A 23947-nucleotide genomic window follows, 5' to 3' on the forward strand; every position below is an offset into this window, starting at 1 on the left:
TATTTACTTCTTTCAATTGACTACTTTTATTGATTTAGCAGACACTTATCCAAAGTGACATACGAATGAGGAAGGATGAACAATACACATAGTACACAAAGCTTGTTTTGAAAGGTTTAATGAATTTTTTTGCATGATGCTTAATGTACTTTGTTGATGTTGGTGAACACTCTTCATGTTTGCGTATTCTTTTTCACTATTGTTTTCAACATAAAAAGCAGAAGCGCATTAAAGTGTGACCTTTTAATGTCATTACTTTGACCTCACACCTGTTCACGACATTTGGCAGATGTTGTTTGCTAATAAATGTTTTCTAGGGAGACACAATGTTGTCATCCTCAAGGATGAGGAATTTTTTTAAAAAATATCTTTTAATCTAAGAATTCGTACCTGACAAACACATACTTTTTAAAAATAAAACGAGTTTTAACCTTTTTGCGCAGCAATTGTTTTTACTTTTGAACAACAATATATTCGCACCATACCAGGAGCATGCATTAACAAAATAAACTTTTAAATTTAGATTTCATGTTGACTTTAAAACAGAAGAACTATTATGTAGACTCATTGTATCTAAAAGTGAAAGACTTATTCTGCTCATTACGCCGCCCATTTCATAGCAAGTAGCATTCTTCTGCTTATTCTATTTCTATGGTCCAAACACAACAAATAATAAAGTCATGATATAACACATAAACCATATTAGGCTGAAGGGATTGGTGAGGCTGAGGTCGTAGAAGAGATATGTCCGCTGAAGTTCAGTTCAGGCGGAGATATTATGGAAACGGACCCCGCTGCCCCTAATACCAGAGTTTGGAAGGAGTCGAGACGCCTAGTTCCTGACCCAGCTTGTAGAAGAGAGGGAGGAGGGGTTTTTAGCCCAGATAAATTGAAATGCGTTGACACTGAACAGCTTCCCAATTGTCTGGCTAGTCTTTATCGAGCATTCTATTTTAAGACTCCGAGACTTCCTGTAGCTTTATTAGAACCAAACACCAGTGTTCATGTTTTAAAATTACTTGCAAAATGGTTTGTTTACAAAGTGTTTTGATTTTATGAGTGAAACGGAATGATAAGTACACATTGTGGTGATAAGCCTATATTTTAAAACAAAGTTTTAGTAACTTAAAACGTACTGTTGACAAAGATTCTCTGCGAGAAAGCTGTTGTTGTTGTGCCATATTTTTATGTTGATTTCTGTTGTTTTCCCCAGCTTGTGTCCAATGTCCTGATCTTCTCCTGCAGTAATATAGTGGGTGTGTGCACGCATTACCCAGCGGAGGGCTCACAGAGACAGGCCTTCCAGGAGACCAGAGAATGTATTCAAGCCCGACTGCACTCTCAAAGAGAAAACCAGCAACAGGTGAGACCAACTTTTAAGGGCACTTCTGGTGGCTGCTAAATGTGTCTTCATTTTTACTTTCTAGCTATACTGTATAGAAATACACACAATCACACGGTTGATAGATGTAGACAGACAGACAGACAGACAGACAGGTAGATAGATGTAGATAGACTGACAGGTAGATGGATGACAGACAGACAGATACATAGATGTAGAGAGACAGACAGACACATAAGCCCTATTCGCACGGGTTTAGTATTATCTGGGGACCTCGTGTGATTTAGAAATGACCTCCCCACATCTGTATTTCATGTGGCGCATTTGCACGGGATAAGTAAAGCCTGTGATTTTACTCAAATTTACGGACTTATTTCCCGGATGTGATGGCAAGGCTTTGCGTATAGCCTCTAGTTGTACGAGAGTTTCCATGAGAAATAACAAAACGGGAGACTCCCGGCCAAAACGACAGTGTTGGCAGGTATGGATATGACCCAGCACCAGAAATAATATCAAAACACTTCAACACAGCCTCCATTATTCGCAACCGGTGGATAAAACCTTGAAAAATGATATATGAGCCCGACAAATCACAGAGATGCCGATTCGCACGGGACTAATATTATCACTGGACCTCGGTGTTCGTCAAAATATGGTAGGTCATTTGCGGGGGAATTTTTACTTTACAAATTACAGACATGGCCGATTCGCACGGGATTAAGATCACAGACAACCTCTGCAATTATTACTAATGACTAGAGGACCCCAGGTAATACTAATCCCATGCGAATAGGGCTATAGATGTAGAGAGACAGACAGACAGATAGATAGATGGATAGATGGATATGTGTACAGTAGATAGATGGATAGATGTAGATAGATGCAAATGGATAGATGTACAGTAGATAGATGTAGATTTATAGATATAAATAGATAGATGTACAGTAGATAGATGTAGATGGATAGATGTACAGTAGGGCTGTCAAACGATTAATCGCATCCAGTTTGTGTTTACATAATATACTGTATGTCTGTGTACTGTGCATAATTAATTTTGTATTTATAAAAACATACACATACATGCATATATTTAAGAAAAATCTAAAAGTTAATAAACATTTAAATTGTTGGTAAATATAAATAAATACATGTAAATATTTCCTAAATATGTATCCATATGTGTATGTGTTATACCATATTGCTCAGTACACAAACCTATATTATGTAAAAACAAACTTTTAATCTGGATGCGATTAGTCGTTTTACAGCCCTAATGTGAAGTAGATAGATAAAGACGGATAGATGTACAGTAGATAGATGTAGATGGATAGATGTACAGTAGATAGATAGATGAACAGTACATAGTTGTACAGTAGATAGATGGATAGATCTCCTCTTATGGGAGATTGGTTGAGAAGTTAAACAAATGATTGAGCTCTGCTGCCCATCATAGCACGTCACTCTTCTTATTCTTCTTACAAGTATTTCCTCTATCCCCCTCTACCCCCATCATTGTCAACAATTTCAGGAGCGCCTCCTACTCTCTGTGCTTCCTCGACATGTGGCCTTGGAGATGAAAGCCGACATAAATGCCAAACAAGAGGATATGATGTTCCACAAGATCTACATTCAGAAGCATGACAATGTCAGGTAAGACAGACCCCATGAATAGCTTGGAGGACAGTAGTTTGTCTTTGCACCTGAAAGCAATTATGAAACCTTTTCTCTCAGACCTATTGTTATAATAATTACAATTATTTTACAGTCAATGAAGGTGAGAAGTGTGAAGGTTAAGAGGCTCTGTGGGACAATAGCGTAGGTAGGCAACTAGTTTTTGGTGCGCAGCTCATGGCTTTAGGACTAATAGGCGTTAATTTTTGCTCCCTCTTGTGGCTCAGAAAGGTGAGCATTGGCTCGTCTCCTATGGTTCATCACGGACAGTACGAATGGGGATTATTACTCTACACCAGACCTTTACTATGATAGGATTGCAGATTGACAACAGCTGCTGTTCAGACCTATGGCAGCAGCTTTTGAAAGTAGGGAATCAGATGCGATGTTTTCACAGCGGGTTCTGCAAACTGGCACTTGACTGTGGGCATTACGTCTGGGATACATTGCAATTTATTCTGGCCAAGAATTGCAGAAGTGACCTGTACATGATTGACATGTCATGTACTGTAGAATGACCAATCACAGCCAGATATTTGTGAATGATGTTTGGAGGACGTCTTTTTGAAGTTGCATATAAAGCAACAGAAAACCCATTTACCTTGTAAATAGAAATATATTATATAATATAAATATAGCTGATTTTGTAAGTAGTTTTTTCTTCTTCTTGAAAATGCACATTGTAGCAGTCTGGGAATTGATTATTGCATGATGATTCTCAAATCTAACCAAGTTGAAGTGTTTTTATGCATGATATCTATTAGATATCAGTGCATGGAGGTGCTGACCACCTGACCTGTGTTGTTGTCTGTAGTTGAGAGTTTGTCTTTTCCGTCCAGAGGAAACAGTTTAAGTGTTCAGCCAAGTGATATGCTTTGCCTCTCATATCGCTAAGTAGAATATTGATACAGTAGGTCTGTTACTGGTGGACCCAGTGGTTTCATTGAGGACGGTTATGTAACAGTAACTGTTTTTGAATCTTTGCTCTTGAGGGAAACCCACACAGTTGTGGGATGAAGAGTCTGGGAGTTCTGCGTAAGGAATAAATTGTAGTTAATCTGGTGCGGCACCAGGTACGTGAAGCATTAGAAGACGTGATTAATGTGCTGACAATTAGTTTCACAACTGAAAAGGCTACAGATGAAGAGAGTTTTACAATTTAAGAATAGTTTCTCTTTTAATTCATGAGTTAAATTTGTATTGAATTTGAACACAGAGGATGTTACATTGAAAATTGAATCTAAATTACAAGAAGGAAGAATTTACTGATTTGCAGTTTGACTAATTATGCCTATTCCCTGACATAATTCCCTGATATGTGAAACAATATTACATTACACATACAAATATATAAGAATTTTTCTGTTAAAATTACTATTATAATACTTAATTCAGCGATTAAAACTGTCAGATTAAAGAATTGTAATACAGCAACACAGAATGTTCACAAACATGCACAAATTTGAATAGATTATTAATGATCAAATAGGTGAAATTTCAAATATTGCTTATCAACAAATAATGTTTTTGTAAATAAACCATATGTTGTAAATATGATCACACTTTTGTGAATCTCATTGAATTTTACTTCTAATTCTCCTTTTTAAAAATATAAAAAGTAAAATTGGAATCTTGTGTGCTACCTCAACTTTATTGAAAGTCCTAAGTAAATTTTAAGTACAATTGAAAAATTGTCAAATCTTATTTCAATTCCTAGTAGCCAAGAAGTTAATACAATTGCAGAGAATTCAAATAAAGAGTTTATTTGCAAAATCAAATACATTTTAATTAAAGATAGAAAATAATTTTTCATTAAAATTTAAATAAAAAATCTTGTTTTTATTATGTTAACATATTATTTGTGCTTTATTGTGTTAGTAAGGTAACTGTTTTTGAGATTATTACTTAATCAAAACAACCCAACTGCAGTTTGATTGTTATTACTTGGAGTGCACATTAAAAAACATGATTTTGGAAATATTTTAAAAATATTTTTGCATGAACTTTTTAAAAATGCATCCGCAGAAGAACAGTGGCCCATCTTGAGTCACAAAGAAGCGGTCATACAGTATTTAAATCAAGTGAAAGTCAAGTGCAGGTGGTATAAGATGTGTTTTTGGCATCTGTTACAGAGGCTGAACTGATGTGTTGATGAAAGCCAGCTGCCCTGGCGCTTCCGGGGATGAGGGGTCTGGAGTAAAGACTTTTCGAGCTGCTGCTTTGATAAAGGCCGAGTGGTGACCTGTGAAGGATTTAGGGTGTCATGTTATACTGTATAAGCAGGAAGCGTGACCTCGTACTATAAAACATGGCTTCCAGGTGTGATTTTCCTCACAGCAGTGTAATACTGCCCGACTAGACAGTTCAGTTCCTGTCTTTTTTGTATTTTGTTCTGTCAACGCAGTAAGAATAAGCCATCCTGGTTTCAAAAGTAATTTGACATTTAGGGTTGCTGTCACCACAAACTCATTAGGATTGTCTTCAGCAAGAATCATTGTTTTGGAGCCAATGACGAATACAAAAAAACAACATATTTAAAGTCAACCATATATGTATTCCAAGAATATTTTGCAATGCATACATTTATTATTAAAGTATGTAGACTACAGGAGCTCACTATAATTTTTTGATATTTTGATTTCATATAAAAGAGGAAGTTGTTTTTTTGTGATAGCCATGCGTAGTGGTTTACTGCTTGTTGGTCACAAGTGGCTTTGGCGGAGGGACATTCTTATTCTAGAGAACATTTCATTGGACAAAAGCTTGTGCAGTGCAGGATGAGTCAGATATCATTTTGTGTTGTTTTCTTTAGAGAGAAATCTCAAACAAATGAGGGTTGTGTGAATGCCTTTTCATTCTTTGACTTCAACATCTGTGATAGGACACCACACCTACTTTCCTGTGAGAAGTAGGGTTTCCATAGTGCTAATGATGTAGATAAGTTTTCCATTAGGGAAAGACTGGATTTCATTTCATGCTCTGCGTCATGTTTACACGCTTAAAAGCCCCAGATTACTAGCACCTAGTAAAGGACATAAAGTGTGTTTATTACAGCTGGCAGAGATACTCCTGAGCCCATAATGTGTTTGGAATCCCTTTTAAGAGAAGCGCTGCCATCGCGCCACACTACAGTGACATTTTTGGTCCAGGCAGCGGAGAGCTGATGAGTCACCTCAAGCTAATAGCTAAATGAGGTTTAAAGATCCGCCTGAGATGCTTCTAGCAGCCCAGACAGCTTTAGGCCTGCCCTCCGAGAACTGCACTCTCTCTTTCTGAATCAACTAACCTTAATCCACCCACTCAGGGAAGGCCTTTTATTTGAGGCGCTATGTATAGCAACTAACTTGAATAGATCCATCAGCTATAGAGACCTCTGATCTATGACTAATACTGTATAAGGGGGGTTAGTGTGCTGTGTACTTAATGGGAGGCTTCCGATTTAGCCATAGTGGTGTTTGTGGGCTGTTTGATATTTATACATTTTTAAAGGAATAGTTATTAAAAAATGGGAAATTTTGAGGAGCCAGTAACATCAATTCTGGTGTTTTCTTGCTGATTTTTAATAGTGAATTTTTACATTTATTGTTGAGAGATTCAAATAAATCTACAAGGATCTTATATAATATTATGATCTTAAAAATCATTTTGAAGTTCTTATGTATTTAGTTATTCTACTTTTTTCCTACTTGGTCCTGGAGAGGTTGTTGAACAGCTATGGTAAATTGCACTTGTCAAGGCGACATACTGTAGGGAGATGGAACGTTTTTCTAATGATGTGCTATGATGCACATACACATATGGACCACTGCAAAGCCGCATGGCTCATCCTCGAATGAATAATCTGTGCTTTGACAAAATGCTCCCGCAGCATCCAGAAAATAAGAGGTTCATATTGGAGAAATCACATGAAATATTGGTTTGTCGTAAACACGGTCTATCCAGCCAAAGTGCTTGTTATAGTTCCATTGACTTGGCACTGTCATAAAGGCAACTCATGTTTTGGTTCATTTGTTTTTGATCAGGACTACGAAAATAAATCTGTATGGTGTCATGATATCATAGGGTTGGGAGTGGGCTAAAATGCAGCTGGGGGATCTATTGTCCACATCGCATGTAACGCAATGCTTCCCTGGGGCAGGGGATACACAGCGTTGTACATTTAGTATGTCATTCTTATTTAACACCTGATTCAAATCATCATCTCATAAGCATTATGAAATTAACTGTGTCAAATAAAGGAGACATACAAACATACAGTGCCTAGTGGGTCCCTAAGAGTTGAGAAGGTGGCTATTTCTCAATGTTAATAGTATAATAGTATGGTTACAAACTCATTGACATGCTTTTAAAAGAGAAGTGTGGAGATATTAGCGGCATCTAGAGGTAAGGTTTCGAATTGCAACCAACGGCTCACTCCACCCCTCCCTTTCGAAGTACTACGATGGCTAACCCTGAACAAAGATGTCGTTGCGTTTTTGCTTCTTTTTCTAAGGAGGTCACGTATTTACAAAATGCGCTCTATAGAGCAGTTTGTCCGTTTTGGGCTACTGTAGAAACAACATGGCGAATTCCATGTAAGAGGATGATGTATGTAGATAGAAATAGCTCATTTTAATATAATAAAAGCATAACACTTCATTATTTAAGGTCTTTATACATCTCTAAAGACATAGTTATGTATATTATACTACATTTCTGTTAATAGATCCTTCAAAAACGTACACACAACACCTTTAATTGAGCATCGCATGATGTGTTGATGTAGTTGAAAAGTGTATGCCTTGCATTATTATTTTTTTCTAAATGTAAGTTTTGTTTTGGAGCAAACTCGTTTATTCAGTATAGATGTCCTTCAGTCGAACATATTCCTATTTAACAGCAAAAAACAATTGTCAACATTTTGGTCTTTCAGCTAACAATTGCCCAGTGCTCTAAAACTAGTACACTTGAGTTGCCTCAGTCTTTAGCGAGCCTTACAAACATCACATGGGAGGATTCTTTAGCCGTGACATTGTGTTGTGTGAGAAGTTCCTGCCTTCTGGGCAACTTAAAACATTTCTGGAAATCATCTTCGATAACTATCTTTTGAGTCCAAACAGAGAAGCATCTCTGACCATAGTTTTGGTCTTATTCAAAATTGTCCATCTCTCTACTGTTTGTCACGCCAAGTCTAGTGTCAAACCAGCCCTGAGCTGTTTGGAATACAGCTAGATCAATGTCAGCATCTAGTGAATGCTTTGCAAATTAATATTGAATAGGAAAAGTCATTACAGCCCATAAGCTTTTGTTTGGTCTGGCGTTCGAGGCGCAAAGAAGAGCCATATCTATTACTGGCCTCCCACTTTTTTTTTCTCCGTGGACCCAACATTCTCCTAATATAAATGTCATCTAATGCTAAAGAGAGTGCACGCTCACGTCCAAACCTGTCTGCTGTGCCATTGGCATGGTAATGGAGCTGTAACGCTGGGATCACAGCAGTTAGCTGATATTGTATCTATGTAAAGTCTGCCTTTCAAATAGTCAGTTGAAAAGAATAGCTGTGGGTGATGCTTTGAATTGTCTGCCGGGTTACCGTGGCAACCATGCAATTTGTGGTAATGCTTTGTGAGAATGACTTAATGTTTTTTTTTTCAGTGCAGTAAATTTATATTTTATTGATGTTGGAAAAGCTACTTTAAATTATGAGCATTTTGTAGTTTGGCAAGCTTACAATTTTAAAGTACTCAAAATTCTCATTCAAAAATCTAGCAAGCTATAGTATAAGCTCATTTACAGTACATTTACGCACATTTGGTCGACGCTTTTATCCAAAATGACTTCGTGCATTCAAGCTCCACTTCTTAAATGGTGGGATTGAGCTCATGACCTTTGCGTTGTTTTCGCAATACCAAGCATGAGCTCTTAATTCTTAAAAAAATATTTTATTTGAAAATGATTAAAAAAAATTCTGAATTATCTATTTATAGGTATGTTTTTAGATAAAATGTTTTTTCGTTCTGTGAACTACTAACAATATTTCTCCCGATTTTAAAATATATATTTTTTCTATTTGTATTTATTTGCAGAAAACAAAAACTGGAGAAACGGGTCAAAATAACAGAAAAGATGCGTTGTATTTTTTCAGACCTCAAATACTGCAAAGAAAACAAGTTCATATTTACTTTTATATTATATGTGATAACCTTTTTATCACAGTTTTCGTGTGTCTTGTTATGTGCTCAGTCTGTTAAATTGCTGTTGGATGACTTTGTCACACCTGAGGTTTTATTTTTTTTTAATTCAACAGAGACTGGACTGGAATGGCCACACTACATCTAGAAATGCTGTTTAAATTAAAATTAGGTCTCTTGTTTTTCTGCAGATGTATATGAAAGGATGGATGATGTGTAATGCAGAACACTTTTAATTAACAAAGAATTACTCTTTGATGTCTCTCTCTCTTTGTCTCCACAGCATTCTCTTTGCTGACATCGAGGGCTTCACCAGTCTGGCTTCCCAGTGTACCGCGCAGGAGTTAGTGATGACCCTCAACGAGCTTTTTGCACGATTTGACAAACTAGCTGCCGTAAGTATCCGCAGATCGGCCCACGTTGGCCTCTGCCGAACAGCTTTTTTAGCACAATACGGTGGCAAGCTGAGACAGAATGATATTCATTCCGCCTGCATCCCACTCGCGCAGTTGACTAAGACAGACGTTCCTCCCTCCTGTCGGATGAGGGTTTGCATTCACGGTTTGCACAATGATCCCCGCTGCTTTTCCAGTCCAGCTATCTACTTGTTATCTCCACCAGGGGCAGTGACTCATCGCAGTGAAGTCGCCATGCATGCGTGCACGTCCTCTGCTAGCGCAGAGAGATGCAACCCAGACAGAATCATCTGCTGTGTGTTCAAATGTTTGCACACTTCTTAAAACCTTTGGGCAAAAAGACAAGAAAGTTTGCACGCACTTTTGCCCCGACGAGCAACAATAGAGGTTGTTGTGTGGGCTGTGGGATAAATCGAGACATGTGCTGGGTGACACTCAGGTGGTTGTCATGAGACCCGTGCCTGCTGCGGTGAGTCCTGTGCCCAGCCTCAGGCTTCCTCTTCTGCTCTGCGCTGGTTTCTCACATGCTTAATGTTTGAATAACTGCAATAGATATAAATTATTTTGTCATGTCGAAAAGCATTATACGTCTTTGACCCGTAACCAAATATAAAACCGAATTTGCAACCAAAATGATTCTGTGCTACAGTTTTTTTGAAAAACAGCTGTTTGGGTAACAGCATGTTTTTTAATATATTTTTTCGAACATGGATTTCAATTTCGTAACAAGGGTTCTTAGTCCCTTATTGGACAATCCTCCTGGAAAAGCACGCGCACGCGTCATCCACCGAGCGAAAGAGCGCACGCGCGAGCGTGAGAGAAAGAGCACGCCCATCAATGCCGCTTCACACGGCTGCTGGAAGTTTAGCTGTGTTTGTTTTCTCACTGAATTTCGGGGATGAATGTTGTATAAAAGGTGGATATAACGCTGGATGTTCATGCTGTAGTTCCGTCCTCCCTGCCCGCCTCCAGCAGCTCGTCTTTTTCTGGAAATAATCGTACAGCTGTATCTCTCTTTTACAAATTTGATCAAACGCAATACTCTTCGAAGATACAAAGTATGCAATACTACTAGGTACTCGGGATTACTATGAGATTGGCAGAAACCGCGCGTGTTACCTCATCTTTAAAAAAAGTCACTGGACACCAAAGTGTACTTGATTCTTGGAAAGCGCCTAAAATTAAACTGCCTCTTTGAAATCCATTAGCCCTGTTACAGATCAGTTCTAATGGGCTTTCTGTTTATAAAGCGTTACCCAACCTTTACACAGAGGAGTGCTGGCTATTCTTCAGACTACTCAGATTTTCCAAGCAAAACATCACAACAAATCGGGTTACATTTTTTCACTTCAAATTGGATACTGAGATTATTACATAAAAATACACTGCAGACAAACTAGATTAAAATCTGACCTTTCTAAACCATTTGGGAATTCGGCGTAGACATGTTTTCTCTTCATAAATCATTTAAATTCCTACATAAAATCCACACCCTTAAAAGGAAAAACGTTTGAAGTATGTGGTGTTGATATAAATTGATCAAGGCTGTAAATGTGACGCATTCCTCATAAGGGCCATCTAACATCCCACCCTAGTGACCGATACATTATGAAGTGACATAGAGCTGAAGGGCTGCATAGAAAAAGTAAATGTCGCAAATTATTTTTCCATTTTCTTTTAATCTACCTGTGCTGTTTGCCACAAATATGCAAGGAAAACCACAGCCAAGATTTGTAATGCAATATGGGCAAAAATATTATATGCAAAAAAGGATGGCAAGGATGAAGGTTTTCTCACTTCATCTGCAAAAATGTAATTTTGACTCTTGGTGTTTAATCATTCTGTCTGCAGGAGAATCACTGTCTGCGCATTAAGATTCTGGGCGACTGCTACTACTGCGTGTCAGGGCTGCCCGACGCCCGTGCCGACCATGCGCACTGCTGCGTGGAGATGGGTGTGGACATGATTGAAGCCATCTCGTGAGTATAACAGTGACTCTTCTGTTCATCAGGAAGAACAGCATGACCTCTGTGCTGCGTAAAGTTCTTTCTTATGATTCGGTGAGACTACAGTAGTAGACTAAAGTAGTGCAATAGACCCACATACTGTATTCTGAAGTTCAAACACTTAAGATTGCCTGAAAAGTTTCAAATCCTGTTTTGGAAAGTGACACTTCAGCTAGACGATACAATGGTTCAGGGGTCAGAGGGTCTTTTAAATAAGTTGTTTTCATTGAGTAGACATTGTCTCTGCATGTGGCCTATGTTCTCTAATGTGGAGTATGTCTGAGCAGTTGTTTGTTAAAGCAGGATTGGTAGGGTCTTGTGTTCTGCTCCACTGAGCACATGTCTGTTTTCCTCTGAGCTTAGCTCTGAGCCCAGTGAGTTAGTCGCAGAAGCGGCGGCCAACAGCCCCAGCGCCCTATCACACAGGAAGAGGCCGTTTTTTCGCAGACTTGCCTGTCACCCTCAATGTTCAAAGGAGTTTGATGGCTTGTTTGCCACGTCTTTGTGTGGCGTCCGGTTCACAACTTGTGCTAAGTTAAAAGGTGTAATTCAGAGAGAGTGTATCCACTTTGGCACCTATTTTATGGGGGTGGAAAACGGGAAGCATCCCTTTGAACTTTGAAAAAATGTCATCAATTCACGTTCAAATGTATTCTAAAAACTTCTTTAAAGTTTGTTTAAATGTCACAGAGTTGTGATTTGAATTGAATGTCAATTAAAGTTCAGCTTTGAGAAGAATTTAAGGAGACTAAGAAAAACGTACACAACACATGCAAGTTTGATGAGTCAAGACCCAGGAGAATGGCTACTAAATATTACTGAGAGTGGATCAACAAATATTAATAAGTGGAACGAAAATTTGTCAATAGGCGTGTTTCCCTCACCCTGGTTTTATGCGCATTTTGTAGTTTCGCATCAGAAACGAGTGATGAAAAGGCCAAATTTTACGCTCGCTTAAGGTGGTATTTCTTTTTGCGAAAAACAGTTCATGCGAATAATGGGAGATGGAAACGCATTTGCCGAATAAATTCTGTCGTAACGAACATTAAAGACACGAGACAAAGCGGCTGTTACCGTTGATTGTGTCTTTCTGGTCTTTTTTATTTACTGTTGGTTACCAATACCACCGTGATACGCTCGAGGAACTAATTTCGCATTAGTCATTCCTCCTGTTATTTTCATCTTTGAAAAGATTCGCATCACATTTGGATGGAAACCCGGCTAATGTATGCTTTACTTTCTATGAACATGTTGTTTTTTTAATTGACGAAAACCCATATTCCCTGATATGCTATAGTTTACTTTTTTTTTGCAAATAATTTTGTTCTATAAATACTTTAGTGTTTTGTCTATTTCGCACTGAACACTTCATCATTTGATTAATTTAATCTAATTTGAAGAGGCATTAAAAGCAAATAGGCCTATTGTACAAATATGCTCCTCCAGCATCACTTCTGGTCACTACTTTACATATTATTTCAATAAAATATATGAAATGTGAGGACACAGTATACCTCTATTCTATCTCAATTTTTGCATTATGTTGATAAGAGACGTCCTGAAATATTCATCAGTTATACATCGGTCTCCTTTTCCTTGACTGAAGGACAGTTTAAGTTTAAGTGACACAGCTCACTGCACTTTTCATACATACTGTACTGTAAATACTGCAAGACATCATTTTTGTGTAAACCTCAGTGTAGAGGTCAGTTTTGGCATGTTGTTAATAGTTAATGGAAATAATTCACAGAATTATCAAGAGTTTGTCTTTTTTTCTGGCTGTTCTCTAGGTTGGTGAGAGAAGTCACTGGTGTGAACGTGAACATGCGTGTGGGTATCCACAGCGGGAGAGTGCACTGTGGGGTGCTGGGATTAAGGAAGTGGCAGTTTGATGTCTGGTCCAACGATGTAACCTTGGCCAATCACATGGAAGCTGGAGGCAAAGCAGGGTAAGTTTATGAACTTTGGATTACTTTTCAAACCTTTGCATTTTTGTTATGGTGTTTTTTCTCACCTCAGAAAATCCTAGGAAAGAACTCCCTGTATCAATTTATGTAGGATCTGAGAATGTGTTTCTTTTTTCATTAACACAAGGCTAGTTGGGACAAGTGTCTAAGCAATTCCCAGTGCAATCCATACCACCTAACTGCTTTCATTATGTTTTCGATCGAACTACCAAGAGTCAGGACATTTTTGTGGAAATTGAGTTTAAATACAAAAAAAACAGTTTCATCCTGAGGTGATAACAGTACCTCACAGCATGTAATGTGATGAGGTTGATGTGACAAGAATGTTTAACACTGCATAATTTGTTCTATTTCAAACACTTAAAGGAATAGTTCACCCAAAAATGAAAATTCTGTCATGAATTACTCAACCTCAAGTTTTTCCAAACCTGTATAAATTTCTTTGTTTGGTTGAACACAAACAAAGATATTTGGAAGAATGTTAGCAACTGAGATTTCTGGGTCACCATTGACCACCATCTTTTTTTGTTCTGTTGAACACAAAATGAGATATTTAGAAGAATTTTGGAAAACAAACAGTTCTGGGGCACCTTTGACAACCATTTTATTTTTTCCCACTATGTTATCAATGATGCCCCAGAAATGTCAGTTGGTAACATTTTTCTTTTTGTGTGTTTAACAGAACAAATAAATGTATACAGGTTTGGAACAACTTGAGGTTGAGTAGTTCATGACAGAAGTTTCATTTTTGGGTCAACTATCCCTTTAAGAAAAACCACTATATAGTACTAGTTTTATCAGCAGTATTTCAATATTGTTTGTGATTGGATTCAACTCCGCTTCCTGTTTACATGTCACATTAAAGTGTTTTTATCCTCTCAGGCGTATCCATATCACCAAGGCCACCCTGAACTACCTGAACGGGGATTATGATGTAGAACCTGGATTCGGCGGAGAGAGAAACGTCTATCTCAAAAAGCACAGCATTGAAACCTACCTCATTGTGGGCTGCAGTCAGAAGCGGGTGAGACCCCTTTTTCTCAACTTCAACAGATTAGATCTAAAATATGTTAAACATTATTACTTGTTACCTGATACACGTCGTTATGCAATTATTTTCCATTAATGTTCACGTCCTTGTGCAGCAGAAGGACCTAGCGCTCTGAGATGGCATGACTCACACGGCACTGGGCGCTAGATGGCTAATTTACATTCATTGTTATGTAGATACATTCTGGAAAAAGTGACGTCAAAAGACAAGCTAGTTAACGAGTGTGACATTAAAAAGCAAAGACCGTAAGACGTCGCGGTTTTTTATTTCTCTTTACAGAATGAAGAAAAGGCCATGATTGCTAAGATGAACCGGCAAAGTACCAACTCGGTTAACCATAACAGCACTCACTGGACGGACCGACCCTTCTACAATCACCTGGCAGGAAATCAGGTTCCCAAGGAGATGAAGAGGATGGTGAGGAAGAGGCACTTTTGAAAGGGCCTTTTTGAAAGTAGTCTGTAGGATGAGGGTTGAAAAACAGTTGGGTTTGCATTTATTGTAATAGCCATGAGTAACCCGCATTATCTTCTGTGTTGAAGGACAAAGCATTTGACAGGGGAGGACTTTTATTTTATGTGTTAACTAAGCCAAAACGATCCCAAGGACTTTGGTTTATGGCCACAGGTACTGTAAATGGCTTCCAGCTCTTTGTGTATTCCCTGCACTTTCATTTGGTTCCTCCGCTCTGGAACCCAAAGGGAACTGCACTCTAATTAAATAAAGCTGGATTGCCTCACATTTCACCCCGGGGGATTTAATCAGGCAAAGTGTAACCACCAATTAGTTCCTGTGTCTGCTCCATGGGAATATGCCTTATCTCTTTTTGTCTAAATCACCTGTTCCATCTGAGCTTGACTAACATGGTAGAAAGGGACACAGAAGTCCAGATGAACTTATTCTCACTAAGACACATTTCAGACATCCATGGTTTGTAGCTTATTTTAATGTTAAAATACTTTCCTTCTCAAAAATGACAATTTGTAGAATTTTCTAACCTTAAGCTACCCCAAATGAATTAATCTTTTTTTCTGCAGTTGAATATCCAGCACCTCATATGGACGGTTTCAGCGGCAACAACAAAAATAAACATTATGTGACCGCCGCAAAGAATCAAGAACTGTCGAGTAGTTTTAATTTCATTTAATACAATTCTTATGCAATAAAACATTATTTTAAACGATTATAAATATAAATGTTATATTACAACCAAACACAAACCGACAGTTAACATCGGACAATGTGTGTGCGTCTGATGAAACCGTATATATACAGTACACTACCTGTCAAAAGTTTATGATCACTTGACTAAAATGTATTTTGTGGTCTTAAAAAGCATTTGATCTAAATTGTGAAAACATAATAACTCATTTCATTAGAAAACCAACATTTTGTTTAATAAAGTTTTTGAAATAAATGTTTGGTCTAAATAATAAAGAAAAGGCAGCCAATAAGAGCTGAAATAATATTGAAGTAGTTTCTATCTATTCTGCGCTCTTATTGGCTGCTTTTTTTCATTATTCATTCAAAAACATTTTTATTAAAAAAATGGATTGTTATATTTTTGTCCATTTCAGGCATTTAAGCATTTAAGATCAAAAACATTTCACTCAATTGTTTTCAACGTTTGACTTGTGGTTTAGATGTACAGGTCTTCAGTGGATTAATACAAAGCGAAGCTTCTTCTGAAGTGAAATAATACACTTTGAGAGAAGACAATATTTCGAGCATATTAGCAAAAACGTGACCCCAAAAAGGTGCTATATTCAAATATGGTGACACGTTACATAACTTCAAATCTCATTGTTTGTTGAATGTCTCATGACTAGTCATATTGTATTATCACAAGACACATGAGAACCAATGAGATTTGACTATATCAACATGTCGCCATATTCAAATGTATTACTTGTTTAAGTTTCAGTTTAGCTAAATAAGCTAAAAATATTATCAATTTTCTCTCACGGGTGTATCATTTCACTTCAGAAGACAAAAATGAGAAAGATATTTTTACATAAAAACATAATATTCAACTGAAGAAAGTCTAGGGTGGCATTTGAGGGGTAAAAATGAGGGAGATAAAATATTCATTTTTTGATGAAGCAATACTTTTAGGAATAGTTGTCAGTCCAAAAGCCTGCAGTAAAGTGTTTAAAAACCGTTATTTGTGGTGTTCTGTTTGGAGACCATGGAAGTGCAGAAATGGCACACTGCACCTTTAAAAATCAACTCCATTTCATTACCAGAGATCTGTTAACTCCTACACAAACTCTGCAGAAATGAAGGCTGAACATGTGGTGTATTCAGAGTAATAGATTATATGTGTCATAATAACAACAGCACCTGTTGTTGTCTGTTGTATTGTCTAGAGGCATGATTTGGCCCAGAAAGTGTTGCTCAGTCGTAGGAAAGAAACAAATGAAGTAACACATTAACATACTGACTGGACCGTAGTCTATGTGTGGGAGTACATCTTGGTCTTGAGAAACAATATATTTAGTGACTGCTGTTATGCCCCTACAAGGGCCCATAATAGATTTAATGCTTAAAAATCCCCATTTGTCTTGACAAACTTATCTGCTGTTTTTTGATGTAGGATGTTACTTAGCCGACACTTTGCACTTTGATTTTCTTATGCATATTGCACACATCACTACAAAGTCTGTTTTTGGTGTGATAAGCTTTGTATAGCTGACATGTAACTTTAAAACATTAGTTCACCCAAAATTTGCAACCTACTGCACATTAAAGGCATATGAGCATCTGAATACTTCTGATTTCTCTGAGTACTTCTTTCCGAGCTCCCCATCTCCCTAGTATTGGACAGTTATTGTTATGCCCTGTCTGAAGTTTATCCAGAAGGGGTCACTGTTGTTTTGTTATACAATGCAGATATTTTAATGTTGACTCGCACTCCACTGATGCATGATGCATTTTCTGTATCAATTTTGTTTCAGGGATTTGAAGATCCCAAAGACAAGTAAGTACCAGTCGCACATCTTCGTTTCCATCCCTGCATGCCTAATCTTTTATTAATATTTCATTACTACAATGAAAAAACAGACTTCTGTGAAAAGGTGTTTAGTGAAGTGAGATCACTACACTTATTTGTATATAAAAGAGAACTTTTCAATGCAATTATTAGCATACAGATAAACAGACATGGACATGGAATTTTGTAGACAATGGAGATTCTGCAAAAATGTTTGTAGCGTTGTCTTGTTATATAACTATTACTTTCTACTGTATTTGATCCATCTGCCCGTGTGATGCATATGTGTCAGTTCGATACTTTCAGTTTTTCTGACCTTTTCGGTTTACAGCCATTAGTGTGAAAGTATAAGAGTTTGGGTGTATAATAGCACAGGCAAAGCTTAACTAAAAAAAGGCAGAAGTGGGAAAAACGGTTTCGTCTTGTGTTATCTAGACATTTCATTTTCAGAAACACGCAAGAAAACCTGAACCCTGAAGATGAGGTGGACGAGTTTTTGGGCCGCGCTATTGACGCTCGGAGCATCGACCGGTTGCGTTCTGAACATGTCAAAAAGTTTCTGCTGACGTTCCGCGAGCCTGACCTGGAGAAGAAGGTACAGCTGTCGCACCCCTGACAAGCCTCAGTTCTTTACTGTATAGTACAAGCCAACAGAAGTCGAAACCTGCTTGTAAACTATCTATCGTACAACTTGAATAACATGACAGCTGTTTGTGAGGAACAGAGTATAAGCTCTTCAATGATGTGTTTCATTAGGAAAAAATACAACTCTAATAGATCGATAGTTAATATTTAAGGTTGTTTTTCTCAGGTTGGGCATTAAAAATAGACCAGACAGACAATCAGAAGTCTTTTATGTTAGAACCCTTGTGCAGGTAGTGTAAAAGTATGCAGGAGCATAGCTCAAAGATGTGGCACTGGTGCTAAGAAGAATAGAAGCAATAGAAGAATTCAGAGACTGATGTCTTTATGCCTCACATTGATTCAAGTCATTTTATGGTGTAACATTGTGTATGAGCCAAGCGGAATGACAGAATTTCTTGGTAAAAGAAGTTGGTCCTTCCATTTGCAGATGCATGCACTTTTAGCAGGTTATGGACTGGTATTTCTCTTCTGAGTCCGTTGTGAAAAGAAATGTTGCTTTCGTTGTCTGTTATTGTCTATATTCAGTATATTTTAGCCTTATGAACCAAGCAATAGTTCTACTTTATAAATTCATTCTATGTTCAGTCCGGTTACATTTTCACACACAGATGTGTATATATACAGCCGCGGAAAAAAATCTATAGACCATTTCAAAATTATTTTCTGTTTTTCTGAATTTACCATTTATAGGTATGTGTTTAGGTATAATGATCATTTCTGTTTCATTCTGTGACAATATTTCTCCCAAAATTCAAATAAAAATAGACCATTAAAACTGGACAATCTAGTCAAAATATAGAAAATATGCTATGTATTTTTCAGACCTCAAATACCGCAAAGAAAACCAGTTTATATTAACTTTCAAGCAAAACAACAATAACATTTGTACAAAAGTTTTTTATCTTTCACATTTGTTGTTGGATGACTTTATCTTACTCCTGAGGTTTGATTTTGTAGAAAATCAACAGACGCTGGACTGGAATGGCCACAATGGGCTATACATGCACGCGATACTTCCACGTTTCACAGGAAGAACCCCTGCAGTTTCCGGTTGGGGAGACCTAAAGCAGAGAGAAATGGGAAACTGAGAAAATAGTTAAAATTAGCAGAAGCTGTACATTGCGGCACACCGCAGTGGTATATAGAAGTGCTGTTCTACCATATTTGAAATGATACTATCATCAGTTTACATGTCGTTATAACATTCAAATACGGTAGAACGCCACTTATATATACCACTGCGGTGTGCCGGAAACTGACGCGGGTTCTTCCTGTGAAACGCGGAAGTAACGCATGCATATAGCCCATACTGCTGATTAAATAAAAATGTGAAATGGTCTCCCTTTTTTTACGTGGCTGTGTATACACACAGATATGAATATGAATACTAAATATGAATTTTTACACACTCTTCCAGACTAGAAACTGAGCACTTAAAACTGTTTACGTCCCACTTCACGCAAAGATGTAAATTGACTCTGAAATCTCAAAAATTGGTATACACTTCTGTCGATCCACCAGTACTCTATTTTTAACCACACTCGTTCTCCTCATGTCTCCATCAGTACTCGAAACAGGTAGACGCCAGGTTCGGTGCATACGTGGCCTGTGCCTCCCTCGTCTTTTTATTCATCTGCTTCATTCAGATCGTCATTGTACCGCAGTAAGTACATTTCAGTGATGCGAAACGCGCTAATCCAAACAAATGCTTAGCCAAACAACCCAGAATATGTTTGAATTTGAATGAGAATGTTTTTATCAGATAGACAGAAGCAGCAGCTTCTTTTCGTTTTGCATGAAACATGAAGACAATCAGTACCTGAACAGCCACAATATTCAAAGCAGATTTTTACTGTTTGATTTAACCTACTTAAAGATCATCCACACATATTTAAATTTCTCCTTTTGAATGTGAAATCAAGTTTTTTCCCCTATAAACTATTAACACCAAAGAAATGAATAGCATTTTTAGAAGATGTTTAAAACGAATTTTTAAAGGGACAGTTTGCCCAAAAATAAAAATTCTCTCATCGTTTGCTCGCCCTTAAGTTGTTCCAAATCTGTATAAACTTCATTGTTCTGATAAACACAGAGAAAGATATTTGGAAGAATGCTTGTAACCAAACAGTTCTGAGGCTACCATATTAGGAAAAATTACAATGATTGTCAAAAGTGCCCCAGAACGGTTTGCTTTCCTACATTCTTCAAAATATCTTCTTTTGTGTTCAACAGAACAAAGACATTTATAAAGCAGTTGTCCCTACTATGGTATTTAATGGGGGCCAAGAACTGTTTGGTTACAAGCATTCTTCTAAACAGCTTTCTCTGTGTTCATCAGAATAAAGAAATGTATACAGATTTATAACCAACTTGAGGGTGAGTAAATGAAGACAGGATTTTCATTTTTGGGTGAACCGTTCCTTAAAAATGTAATTCATGTAAGAAACATACTTTTTCATAGTACTAAATAAACTAATATATGGGAGATTTTATTTGAAACTCACCTTGTTTCGTTTTTTTCCCTTTGTGTTGTTGTGCAGCTCTGGGCAGATGGTTGGCTTCTATGTGCTGTGTCTGGTCCTCCTGACGGCCGTCATGTTCATTTCAGCCATTTACTCATGTTTTGGAGTGAGTAATTGTTCTTTCGGATGATCTTTAAATGGTAAATGTAGTTTTGTTCTCCAGCAGGCCGCACACGATTGTAGGAGACGGCTGGTCAACTCTCTCCAGTCCAGGACCATGTTAATGCACAAGATTACAAAGTTCATTGTCAAAGTTCAAAGAATGCATTAGAGCATCCTTCTCAGACCAACTCTTAACACATTCACATTTTCCCTGTTTTTTATAAACCTTTTTAGTTCTCGTCACTATTGCTATAAAGAAACGGCAATAAAATATGCTGATTGGGTTTGATTGATATTGGGCTTTCAGGTGTGGTACTCTGAGCTTGTCTCAGGAGACGCTGACTCACACTGAGCCAATTCAGAGACACAATATAAAGCTGGCAGCCCTTTAGTGCACACCGAGGTGGAACGGTCACTGTGCCTGCTGCGCGGGCAGCTCGGGCCGTCTGGATACAACCTGCTAATCTTTCCTCTGAGATTCTGTGGAATGAGAGGTTTTAAACCTACCAGCAAGCCTCAGTTTCACAGAATCTCTGCAAAGTCAAAAACTGGCAAAAGATTTCAGACTGAACATCAACTATATATGTATGTGTGTGTACCCACTTAACTGTATTTTGGGGACAAATTTGTACCCAAAAGCGAGCAAAAATGCAGTTTTCTTTTAGATTATAGTGTTTATTACTAGCCGTCTATGAAATGTCCTTATTTGATAGATAAGGAAACGTGTGTGTGTATATATTAGGCTGTCACAATATACGAATTTGCATTACACGATTATTGTGACCAAAACAATCACGATAGTGTATAAACAAAGAAAAAAGTGACAGAATTAGGTTGTGTTTGTTAACATTGGTAAATGTACAGTATTAGCTAGCATGAACTAACATGAGCAACATTTACTGTATTAATGTTAGTTCATGTTAATTTCAGCGTTTAGTAAAACATTTTTAAACAAAATAAAAAAACTGTTAACATTAATAATAAAAATACTAATCTTTTTTTAAATGCTAAAAAAACTGTATTGCTAGTTCATGATAGCAAATGTATTTACTAATGTTAACAAGTTAAACCTTATTGTGTTACTGGAAAAATAATATCACTCAAAGATTTGTGTTTTTTGTGTACTGGTGTTGAGTTATTTACAATATTATCATATGTGTAGATAATACAAATATTTAGAAAATTTAACACCATATCAACAATCATGATTATTGTCAATACTAGTATATTGTGACACCCCTACAGAATATACAGCTGCGGAAAAAATGAAGAGACCGTTCTGATTTTACTATTATACAGTAGGTATGTGTTTAGGTAAAATTTACTTTTTTGTTTTATTCTGTGAGCTGCTAACAATATTCCCCCCAAATTTCAAAGAAAAATATTTGCATTTATTTGCAGAAAATGAAAACCGGAGAAACCGGTCAAAATAACAGAAAAGATGCTCAGTATTTTTTCAGACCTTAAATACTGCAAAGAAAACTTATTTTTAAAAATAGTTTTATGAGATCACCTGGATTTTTATCACAGTTTTCATGAGTCTTGTCATGCTGTCAGTCTTTCACATAGCTGTTGGATGACTTTGTCACTCCTGAGGTTTGATTTGGTTGAAATTCAACAGACAATGGACTGGAATGACCACAATACATCTAGAAATGCTGCTTAAATGGAAATTTGGAATGGTCTCTTGATTTTTCCCACGGCTGTATGTTTATCCTTTGGAACAACAAAGAATCATAGCCTTCTAATATTGTGGCATAGAAGATACTGTCGACTGATATTTCACAAAGTTTGTTTTTCTCTCTCTTGACAGTTTTTCTCTATGCCCCTGCAAACTCTATCCAAAAGGATTGTTCAGTCCAGACTCAACAGCACCCTGGTGGGGGTTTTTACAATCGTCCTGGTGTTTCTCTCTGCTTTCATTAACATTGTGAGTCTCCCAAAAGCCTCACAGAGACGATTCATTCTATGGAGCTTTGCAATTTCTGCACCTCAAGCAAACAGAATAATACAAATCATGATCGGTTCCAACAGATAGACCATAAAATCTCAGAAAAACATGACTCCATAATCATTATAATAATGTTTGACTTCTGTGGGATTTTGTGTCTTTGGTTTATTGCGAGATTCTGTGTTCAGATATATTTGGTTATTACTCATCTCATGCTGCTCAATAGGCACTAAACAGTTTATTTTGCAGTAAAAAGTTGTCTGACTTGCTTTCTTTTCAAATGAGTGTCCTCTTTTCCTCTTGATCTGTCCATTAGTTCACCTGCAGTGCGGATGACCTGAAGACATGTTTAAGCCGAGAGTTTAATATCAGCCGCGGGGATGTGAACGCGTGCCATGTCCACAGCTCTTCCTTCAACTACACCCTCTGGTCTCAGGACAGCCTGTGCACCAGTTCATCACCCACCTGCAATTTCCCGGAGGTGTGCCACTGTTCTCGGTTCAGTAACTGATCAGAATGTACCTGCTGTTATTTTAAGGATGTCAGTTTGATGTATTACTACCAGTGATGTCATCCATTACACATGATGTAGTTTCAAGTGAAGTATGTGTTTGTCTCTTCTTCTGTCTGCAGTACTTCTCGTCGTGTGTACTGTTGAGTTTACTGGCGTGCTCGGTGTTCCTGCAGATCAGCAGTATTGGGAAACTCTTCCTCATGCTGTTTATTGAAATCCTGTATGTGATCATTATCGAGGTGCCTGAGGTCACCCTGTTTGACAACGTTGACCTGCTTGTCATGGCCAATGCCATGTGAGTATCTATGTATCTGTCTCTCTTTGCCTGTCTGTCCCCGTTTTGTCCGTACCTGTCTGTCTGTTTCTCTTTACCTGTTTGTATCCACTAGTGCCTGTCGCAACCTGTCTGTCTCCGTCTGTTTGTCTCTATTCACTTGTGTCTGTCTCTCTCCACCTGTGTCCATCTTCTGTTTGTTTATCTCTCTTTCCCTATGTCTCGCTTTACCTGTCTGTCTCTCTCTACCTGTCTATATGTGTCTCTCCACCTACTGTCTATATTTCTGTCTCTCTCTCTCTCTCGCTCTCTCTCTCTCTCTCT

At 37.6% G+C, this 23947-nt stretch overlaps 1 protein-coding gene across 2 annotated transcripts in view; it reads left to right on the forward strand.

The window, feature by feature from the left end:
- adcy5 (adenylate cyclase 5) overlaps nucleotides 1–23947 on the forward strand; it is a 62517-nt gene that overhangs the window by 31637 nt on the left and 6933 nt on the right. The window contains exons 2-15 of one of the 2 annotated variants that reach the window (XM_057335707.1): nucleotides 1214–1363; nucleotides 2871–2992; nucleotides 9467–9578; nucleotides 11451–11578; nucleotides 13396–13554; nucleotides 14455–14596; nucleotides 14903–15040; nucleotides 17581–17603; nucleotides 18051–18210; nucleotides 19826–19923; nucleotides 20801–20888; nucleotides 22698–22814; nucleotides 23152–23316; nucleotides 23469–23644. In XM_057335707.1, coding sequence (XP_057191690.1) covers nucleotides 1214–1363; nucleotides 2871–2992; nucleotides 9467–9578; nucleotides 11451–11578; nucleotides 13396–13554; nucleotides 14455–14596; nucleotides 14903–15040; nucleotides 17581–17603; nucleotides 18051–18210; nucleotides 19826–19923; nucleotides 20801–20888; nucleotides 22698–22814; nucleotides 23152–23316; nucleotides 23469–23644 — 1778 coding nt within the window. The remainder of the gene's footprint in view (nucleotides 1–1213; nucleotides 1364–2870; nucleotides 2993–9466; nucleotides 9579–11450; nucleotides 11579–13395; nucleotides 13555–14454; nucleotides 14597–14902; nucleotides 15041–17580; nucleotides 17604–18050; nucleotides 18211–19825; nucleotides 19924–20800; nucleotides 20889–22697; nucleotides 22815–23151; nucleotides 23317–23468; nucleotides 23645–23947) is intronic. The other variant, XM_057335708.1, reaches the window with a different exon arrangement.

This window comes from Triplophysa rosa, linkage group LG6 (assembly GCF_024868665.1).
Source record: "Triplophysa rosa linkage group LG6, Trosa_1v2, whole genome shotgun sequence".
Taxonomy (NCBI): domain Eukaryota; kingdom Metazoa; phylum Chordata; class Actinopteri; order Cypriniformes; family Nemacheilidae; genus Triplophysa; species Triplophysa rosa.